The 10726-nt window shown below is 35.1% G+C and overlaps 1 protein-coding gene across 1 annotated transcript; it reads left to right on the forward strand.

Moving 5' to 3' along the window:
• Positions 1-166: 166 nt before the first annotated feature.
• On the forward strand, positions 167-5815 carry LOC110452552 (NAD-dependent protein deacetylase sirtuin-6-like). Its single transcript, XM_021501160.1, has 5 exons — positions 167-631; positions 1760-1927; positions 2288-2667; positions 3665-3858; positions 4257-5815. Exons 1-5 carry the CDS (start codon positions 280-282, stop codon positions 4447-4449), a joined length of 1287 nt encoding a protein of 428 aa, XP_021356835.1. The 5' UTR covers positions 167-279; the 3' UTR covers positions 4450-5815.
• Positions 5816-10726: the final 4911 nt, after the last annotated feature.

Genomic DNA, 10726 nt, shown 5'->3' on the forward strand with positions numbered 1-10726 from the left:
ATTAATTAAATAACCATAATTAATTTGGCTACCAATTGTTAGTTCAAACATGAAATAGCATTGAACTAAAACAACTTTTTGGAAAGTCGTAAAACTAAAAGTCATGGTCAGATAAGAGTTTGTAGTCATCTAAAACGAAAGTGGAGTTGATAAGTAAGTTACTGACTGCGTCTATGAGTGAACTCTATTTAAAGACAATTTACTGCTTCCGTCTGCAAAAGCAGATCTATATGTGTTGGTTAGTATACGTCTCTGGCTAACGTCAAAGAAGGTTTGAAAATGAATTGTTCATTTAAGAATTGTAATATTGGTTCACTGGCTGAATCTGAGGGAAGAGTTGAGGTAAAAACTGTCCTACCAAAGAAGAGATCTGTTGAATCAAAACTTTGTATAAATTGGAGAAAGGATGGAGAGGCAAAATTTCATCAAGATTGTTGGAATGATGTTATGAAGATGTCACGTTCTCGAACAAAGAAAAAGGATACACCCAATATGTCACAGCAGGAAAAGGTTCTAGTGAAGGAGGCTGCAAAATCTTTCGAGCAATTCGATTCCTTTCAACATGTATGCCGTGAAGCGAAGAGAGTTGCTAAAATGATAACTTCAAGCAAACACTGCGTTGCTTTTACAGGTACAGTACAAATGATGCAACACTCTGATAACGTTGAAATACAATCCTGACAGTTTTTCGTCAAGGATATACATAAAGTGTGGCAGATTTTAATTGTATATTATTATATAGGATTACGGTCACCTTCTAGTTCTAAATTTGTACCTTCATGCTACTCACAACCGGACACAACTATAGAACAGAAAAGCTGGACCAGCTTACGTTGACATCGACACTACATGAAAACTAGATGAAAACTATAGCTTCGAGCTAGAAGTAATTTCCCTTTAGCTCAGTGGTAGAGCGTCTGACTAGGAACCTAGGGATCGTGGGTTCAACTTCTAGTGGAAGCACACTATTGAGTATTCTCTTTCCTGTTTTGTATAGAGGTAGTACCTAATGTACATGCATATGTACTCAAACAAAGTTGGAGGTGTCCTGTTATATTATAATTATAAGAGTAAGATAACACTCTGACATCTTTTGAACTTAGTAGTACATCCATGTTATATAGCTTACTTTTACATCCTGGACTGTACCGACATACATGTATCTTAATATGAGGTTGACTGTTGTTATATAGCGTACTTTTACGTCCTGGATTGTACCGACATATCTTAATATGAGGTTGACTGTTGTTATATAGCGTACTTCTACATCCTGGATTGTACAGTCATATCTTAATATGAGGTTGACTGTTGTTATATAGCGTACTTTTACGTCCTGGATTGTACCGACATATCTTAATATGAGGTTGACTGTTGTTATATAGCATACTTCTACGTCCTGGATTGTACAGTCATATCTTAATATGAGGTTGACTGTTGTTATATAGTGTACTTTTACGTCCTGGATTGTACCAACATATATGTACATTAATTAGATTTTTTTTTACTAATTTTGTGTGCTCACAATATATGATACACAGATCGGATACACATGCCATGCAGAAAGGAACTGGCTGGGAAATTAATTGGTTCTAATGATGAAGTTACCAAAACTGGTTGCAACCTGTACTCGAATGTCCTGTGTATACGTACGTGTTCCTATATGTATGCTGGCTAATATTCTTACAAGGAAATTGTTTTTTTTCCACATTCCAATAACTATAAGGTGAGGTGAAGCTTATACGACTAAATCAATGTTTAGGTGCTGGGATTTCTACATCAGCTGGTATTGGTGACTACAGAGGGAAAAGTGGAAAGTGGACAGAGATGGATCAAAATCTACTAGATGTTGATTCACTGTTTGACACAGACGAACCACTAACAAAGAAAAGGAAAACCAAAACCGAGGCTCCAATTAATCAAGAACCAGGTATGAAAATGATAGAGCAAAGCTGAGTGATGAAATGTGAAGATATGTTTTAGTACTCTTCAGTTATATTCCATTAGTTCGTTGATGGTGGTCACCTCTTCTTGCCCCCATAACTTGTACAAACATCATGTATCACACAAACTCTCATAGTCTGCGTCAAGCTAATCTGAAGCTTAATATGAGTCCAAATGTCATGCATGTATACCTGTAGCTGGACAGCAGTGTCATAGCCACTACCCCAGTAATTCAAACACTGATCATGAATATCTTATTATTTAAACACATATTTACAGTTAAATCACATATAAGTAAATATTGTTTTATACACATAAAAATCATTTGATTATTTTGCAACAACAGAGGCTGAAGAGGAGAGTGAGGAGGAGGATGGCGTTCCCTATGAGTCATTGAGACCAACCTATACACATGAAGCTCTGTATAAGCTCCTACAGGATGGACACCTGAAGTATATCATCAGCCAGAATGGGGATGGACTTCACGGTTTGTCAGGAGTGCCACAAGAGGCTATCTCGGAGCTTCATGGCAACGTCTTTATTGAAAAGTGTACATTATGTGGGAAAAGATATGAGAGGGATTTCTATGTGATGGATGACATTAGCAGTCAATACTTTGAGGAGCTAGAAGATTTTGGCAAAACTGACATACGCAAACCCAAGCATGCTGTGAAGTGTGAGAGGTGTGAGCTTTGTCATCGAACAGGCAGGAAATGTGAAAAGAAGGTAAGCAGACATGTTATACTGATCTTACAGGTTTAATATTTGCTGTCAAACATGGAGAACAAGTAAGTAAGGAGCCATGATCAATAATAATATTTTTTAGATGAAACATGGACAAATGAGAACTTAACAAGGGTTGCCAAAGGATAAACAATATTTACATGTATACAATTATTAAAGAGCAAGCTGTTTGTGGTGTAACATAAGTTGTTTCTATAATGCTACAAGTCAAACTTACATTGTATACCTATTATCAAACTAGTGTTTTAACATTTTCTAGTTATCTTGATCTATCTCACGGCAGTCTTTTTAGAGTTTATCTCAAGAACGGCTGCAGCAGTTGACTCTAAACTCTGTATACCTGAGGGTTCTGTGTGAGAGCCTGGTACATGTACAAATACATGGTACAAATGTTATATGAATTGCGTCTCTGGTCCTACCAAGTGTTCTTACTTTTTTGTGCCAATGAAATAATTCAAGATGGCCACCCTGGTCTCATTGGATGATACATTCAACTTCTTAAATGGCTGCAGTGATTGACTTCAAAATCTGTATACATGTTTCTATATGAGGTCCTGGCTAAGTGTTCTTAATTACTTTTCACATTGATGAAGAGTCTGATTAGTTGTCATATTTTCTAATCCACTTCATTATATATGCTTGGTAAAAGTGTACTCCTAAAGTATTAAGGCCAATGAAATTTTTGAGAGCATACAGTTCCATATGATTAAGGCCTTGTTATTTTTGTGAAAGCTGCATAGTCATGTATTACTGGGTAATGCTGTCTGGCTTATACAGGTAGAGTTGTGTATAGTATCAGTATATAACAAATCAAACTGTTACTGGAATAGCTGGTTTCTACATTACAGTTCCTATTTTATAATATGTATCTTGGAAAAGTCCTACTTAGCTTACCTGTACTGATCGAGAATACTGTGTAACTGTGTAGTAGATTAAGGCACCTGTTATTCAGTCCATTTGTCAACATTTTCTCATGCAGGGTTGTCGAGGACCCCTAGAAGACTCCATCATAAATTTCGGTGACTTACTAGAGGATGAGATAAATGACCGGGGAGGTGACCATGCCAGTCAGTGTGACCTCATGCTGTGTCTTGGTACTACACTCAGGGTCACTCCAGCCAGTGACCTTGTGGAGCTTGGAAAACATCCCCTCAAACTGGTCATCTGTAACAGGTACTTGTCTTAGCATTGTCCGAAATTATTATCTGCTTTAGTGAAAATATCTGGATTGGATGTTGTTTTGAAGATGACTACATAGTATGTCCTTACTGCTGGACATCAACTCCCAGACAACAGCATAATTTGACCAAATGTACTTTATTTTTTAATGGTGATCAATATACAAGACATATGATAATATAATTCAGTTAAGTGTGAAGTAATATACTTGTCTTCATGAATGTTTTGAGCATATTCTCAATACCAAAGTAGAATCATAAAATAATAAATCATATTTGCATACTCATTGTAGTATCTTTATCAGCAGTTTTATGTGGACTTATATTTTTCACAATTTTTTATCATGTGACATTAATTTGCTGTACTGTATTTCGCCTTTCATTTTGTAACAGACAGGAAACTTACATGGACAGTACTTGTACAAAGAAAGCCAAGGATGGTCAACAGCTAGGATCCAGGGTGTTCGGGGACTGTGATGTCTTTTTCCGTGAAATAATGAAACACATCCTGGATCCAGAGGAACTGAAGGAATGGGAAGATGGTAGAGCAAACCGAATGAAAAACTATGACAAACATCGCTCATAATCTAATACATGTATAAGTTGCTCATAAACTAATACATGTATAAGTTGTAACTGGAAAATTTCGATATTTCTTGTAGTACTTATTGTAATCTAAAAGTTTTACAAGTCTTGAATTGGATGTCTAATTTATCATGAATTTTAAGTCAGAAAGTTATGTTATATTTTTTATGTACCAGGACAATACAAGAAGCTGAAAATAACATCCTTGCCTTCAACTCCAGTGTTATTTCTTTCTTCATGTGATAGTTTATAACCATGTTGGATATGTATTAATAATTAGAGCCATGTTATTTGCTGGTCACAATCATATAAAAAAAAGTTTTGTGCTGAATATGAATCGATCGTGAGAAATTGTTGTAAAGCCTGCAATTATTAAAAAAAATATACTTGCTGCACTATTTATATTCTTTTTCAGTTAATGTAACGGTAACATGAAACATACAATTGTTTATGATGATATTGACTGAAATGTCATAGTAAAGAAAATTCTGTCGTTCTTAGGAAGGATGGAGCTAGTTTGTTCCTCAATTTTCACTCAAATTTCCATTATTTAATCATGTGATATTGTTGTTACACGTTTGCTTTCTATGTCATGATTTATATGTTTATCTGAATATATTAACACCTTTCTTTTTGTGAAAGTCTTACTATGAATATTTATATATATATATAACTAGTTTTTTCTTTGGTATTATTTTTATGTGCACTAAGAATATAACTCTTGATAAGCTTATAAGAAAAGCATATGGACACAAAAATTCAGGTACTGTTAAAAAAACTGTATGTTTTATCTGTGATATAAGAATTTGTGATTCAGGGTTAATATGCAATTATTGAAAATATGATTATGTGACTGTGGAGAGGATTAGGGGTACCTCAGTTTAGCAGAACATGTTAACATATATTATTATACATGTACCTGTGATTTGCGATGAACGTACGTATATGTCTAAAGAAATTTTGAATTTTGTATGCCAGTGTTTATACTTCTTCATTTTGAAACTTTATACAACTCAAATATGAGATTACAGGGTAAACATTTCTTAATGCCCAAACATTTGTATTATAAATATACTGTACAGTGTATAGTGCTACAGTTTTACATATCATGTTTGTTTAGATCTCTAATTTTTTGGGAAAACAAATACATATCTTAATACGTTATTATCTGTTACATTTATTATCACTTTATAAAATATACATGTATATTCATTAATATTCTACAAAAAAAGAAAGATATTTGGAAACTAATTTCCTGCTCCTCAGAATGTTGCCACTTCATGTTATTTACTCAAGTTTCATATTTTGTATTAATTTTGTTTCTGTGTTGAAATAAAGATTGTTTAACAGTTATTTTTCTTTGTTGGTACATATGTACAGAAAAACAAAATACACAAAAAAAGGATGGAGTAAGAAGCTTCACCCTCTAACTGAAGATTTTTGATTAATAACATCACGGTTCTCTTGACAAGTTTGTTGTGTTTGATAGACAAGAACTTCAATCTCTTTGTCTAGTCAATTGAATAACATTTAACGGTCTGATTCTACACAGTCTTTATGTACACTTTAAATGACTTGGGGCATTATGGGTCATTTTCAGCATTTGCATATTTCAGATTAAATTTATTTACAAAACAAAATTGGGGCTTTCTTTTACTACTTCAACAACTAATTCTAAATCCCTGATGAGGCTGGAAATAGCCCTTATTGCCTCTAGTCCTTTGTGCCTCAGTTGCACAGGGTTCAGATACCCCCGAATAAGCCGTATAAGAAGGGAGGCATGTCTTATTTTGGTATAATATGTAAAATCAAGTTGAAATTCCTCATAATAGTTCAGGTTTGCATATTAATTCGTTTTCCTCACAGATTTAAGCTTATTAGCTGAGATTAACTTTATTTTAAAAAAATCAATCCATAGATCAACAGATTATTACTATAAAACACATTTGTCTTTATTAGATACTTTTACTTTCAGGAAGCTTCATTTCAAATTTCTTTTATCAAATTACATTTGCATTTTCAAATTTGAAAAGATATTTTGATTTTTTTTCAAATGGAGGGTATTTATCATTATGGAACATTAAGTAGACATTGTACTAAAATTAGTAATCAAATCTAAAGTGGAAAAGTTAACACCGGCAGCGGGCTGAATATGAATTTTACCGGCATAGGGTGATAGTTTTTTTGTGTAAATACATTATATATCATACAATTTAGATGGTTAAACTACATTCATAATACGGTGTACTACATTATATCATTGTGTTGGGTAAACATTGAATTAGCAATAAACTATCTTTTAGAATGTAAGAGACCTTAAATGAAATAACACATCAAATTTTTAGGTCACCTGAGCTTTAGATCAAATGACCTATTGCTATCCGTCTTCGTCCGTCATGTGTCTTCCGTTAATATTTTACATTTTAAACTTAAGCTGAAATACTAGCAAAGGGATTTTATTAATATTTCATGGGAAGGTTACTGACATCTCCCTGACCAAGTGTTGTTATTTTTCGGTTCGATCAGAAATCCAATATGGCCACCACGGCCGCCATTTTGAAAAACTATTTCAAACTTAAAGTCAAGTTCTACTGGGCCGATTGAACTGAAACATGGTAGGAATGATCGACTCATGGTCCTGATAAAGTGTTGTTATTTTTCGGGTCGATTTGAAATCCAATATGGCCTCCACGGCCGCCATTTTGAAAAACTATTTCAAACTTCAAAGTCAAATTCTGCTGGGCCGATTGAACTGAAACTTTGTAGGAATGATCGACTCATGGTCCTGACAAAGTGTTGTTATTTTTCCGGTCGATCAGAAATATAATTTGGCTGCCATGGCCGCTATTTTGAAAATAACTTTTTCAAACTTAAAAACAAGTTCTAATAGGCCGATCTAACTGAAACTCGGTCTAGGAATGATAAGCTCATGGTCCTGAAAAACTTAAGTTAACGTTATACTTAACTATTTTTTACTCAAATTGGTACATATTTCAACATCAAAAATAAATACTGTAGGACTCGGGTGACCGTTAAGGCCCATTGGCCTCTTGTTTATAATAATAATCTAGAACAAATTTGGTAATCGGAATGTGTCCAATAACTAAACCAGATTTGAAAATAATTAACTTCACGTTCATGTACCGGTATTATGTTGTTTATTTGTGTTGTTATGCACTATGTTGGCATCATTTATAAGGGAGGCAACTCGTTCAGTCTTGCCATCACCAGGTAGATGCACACATTCATTTGAAAAGATGACATAAAATGCACGTCAGTGAATGTATTCACAATATTCATCTTCAAACAGCTTATCAACACCATGATTTGTATGGTATCAGGACCCGGTTGCTCAAAGATTGGGCAACTTTCACCAATGATTAGTGAAAAAAAATCAAATAATTGCCAATAATATATAAGAAACAAAGGCGTTCAAAGCAAAATTAATCATCAAACACATTGATCTCTAGTAGACAACACATCTACATCTGTGAAATGATAGCAGAGGTTATTGATTTTGTTGTATTCATATTTTTAAATTTTCACGAATCACTGGTTCATGCTAACCAATCATTGATCAACCGGGACTAAAAGTATTGTTGTTAAATGGACGGAAGTGATGTGTGAATTCATATTTCCATTTTGCACGTAGAATGAAAGGTGGTTCTCTCAGTTCTAAGATAATATATACTGAAAAAACATCAATGCATCGGTACAACTGTGAAGACAGTTGCTACATGTAGTACAGGCATGTCTGAAATTCTCCAGTTCAAGTGTACCGACATGTACACTGAGTCAAGGTGTATCTGGCATTCTAGAATTCAAGCATACTAACATGTACAGGCCTAGGGAGGCTTAGGGGTTTGGGAAGATCTTTGGTTGGCGAATTCCTCAAAAGCTTGAAGAACTGATTCTGAAGCGGTATTATGAACTTTGCGGATGACATTTAACATTCACAGCTAATTTAGTGGCGGAAGAGATCAATAGATGTTCGCTCACCTGGATAAAAAGATAGGTTAATGAATGGTTTCTGAGAATGGGGAAGTTGATGGAAGGTTTTCCTACAGATGGTCAGAACGTTCCTAAATTGCTCTAGAGACCAGTAAAGAGCTTATGAAAGTGGTTCACGGGATCTATAAATGATAGAAGCACCATCCAAGAAGGTGGAAAGGGGTTTGGTTCCGTATGTTTATGTGTAACGTCCTATTAACATCTACATGTATGGCCTATTTAGGACGAGCCATGTTTTGGCGGTGGGAGAAAACTGGAGTTTCAGCTTGTCGCTGGAGAAAAACCACCGACCTGCGGACAGGATCTCAGTGGCTACTGTACATGTTCCATGTAGGTCTCGAACCACCTAGTGATCGCAGACAGCAAGACGCCTTAACCACCCGGTAATCCCGACCCCTATAAGGAATGGACAAGAGTGGAATACCAAGGAAATCGAAAGGTTGATGTGATATGTATACAGTTCCTTCAACGACCGAAAAGAACTGAGAACGGATCAACAGTCGTATGTCTGCGACGATTACTATTGCGAGTCTTAAGACAATACTGTATTACCTTCATGGACATGCATCACAAAGGAGTACGGGATCACAAATGTCATTATTTGAGTGCCAGAACTGGTGAACACGTGAGATGAGCACGCGATGAAATTCGGCCGGGGAAGAAATGAGACACAGGGAGGCTAAACATTACATAGGTGTAACACATCCTATATGAGATGATATAGGCCCATCAATAGATCTTCAAGAAGGTCATTGCCGCAAAATGTCTCACGTTACCTACCCACCTCGTACAATCATGCAGTGAGTACAGCAGGTCCAGTCTTACCGCATACATGTACGCATGCACGACACACATGGAGGCACGTCCTTAAATGAACTTAGCTGTTTATAGGACGTTCATGTATCTCATACGGGCTGGTGTCAGTGTATATAGTATGAGACGGGCTCATAACTTTTCCTCAAAATGAAAAAGATATGGAAGTTGCTTGGCATGCCCAGAGAGGATCAGAATAGCTACAGAGGTGTAACCTTACTTCAAGTTATTTTTAAAGTATTAGAAGTGATAAGTGCTGATATAATTAGTCCTACACATGTATTTTGAGCTCGGACAATTTTCCAAATAAACAGCAAACAGCATACCAGAAAAAAAACCTTGTAGCTTACTGTATGCACAGCATTTACGTTTCAAGAGTGCATTAAGTATAATAAGGAAAATAAGGAAAATGTCACTGTAGCATTTCTGGACATTAACAAGGCTTTTGATACTGTTTGGCATGCTGGATTGTTGTACAAGTTGCATGAAATTGGACTTAAATCAAAGACATGGGTTATCTTAAAATGTATTTACACTGGTGTGAAAAGTTGTATAATCGCTAATAACCATAACTCGAGGTGGGTTAATGTCCAAAGAGGTATCTTACAAGGAAGTGCATTGTCAGCAAAAGAGTACTTAGTTTGTTTTAACGATCTACTGAATTAAATAGAGAAAAGCGGTGAAGGTTGCACTGTAATCAGAATAACTGTAAATGTTCCTACTCAAGCTGACGATATCACGTTGATTGCTAATAGAGTTTATGCGAAAAATATAGCAAAAAATGAAGATTTGTATTTTCTGTGACAAAAATAATGAAATTTCATAATACCAAAAGAAAACCATTAGTAAATGATAATTTGTATCTCTATGATAACCCATTAGCATATGTTGATGATATTTTACTCATGTTGGTGTTGCATTAAATTCGAAATTAAATTCTTTCAATCGCACCTCTAGAGCATGTTGTCAGATAAAAAGTGGTACTATGAGGCTCATACGGAACGGTTTACATCCAAGAGCTTTAAAACCAATCAATTCATGTAACTTAATCAAGCATACGGTATATGCTTCGGTACTGTATGGTTGCGAACTTTGGTATTTGTCACGAACAGAAATTCTTATATTAGAACGGGCTTACAATTTTGTAATAGCATCTACATGTATACAAGGACTTGAAAGAGGAATCCGTACCGATGTGTGCTGTTGTCTAATTGGTCATCCATAGAAAGTATTATTGACGTCAAGAAATTCTTCTTCTTTGGAAGGCTATGTAGAATGGGCAGGGATACGTTGTCGTTTAAGATCTTTTTGAATCCATTGATTGCAGCAGTTCTGTTGATGGATACAAATTGTTTGATTAAAAAGCAAAGTTATTAAGAATAATTCAGAAGTATTGTCTGAACAAATATGTGCATGAATTTATAGATAATTGTAATTTTCCTAATAAGATAAAC

This window comes from Mizuhopecten yessoensis, unplaced genomic scaffold (genome assembly GCF_002113885.1).
Source record: "Mizuhopecten yessoensis strain PY_sf001 unplaced genomic scaffold, ASM211388v2 scaffold6719, whole genome shotgun sequence".
NCBI classification, from domain to species: Eukaryota; Metazoa; Mollusca; class Bivalvia; order Pectinida; family Pectinidae; genus Mizuhopecten; species Mizuhopecten yessoensis.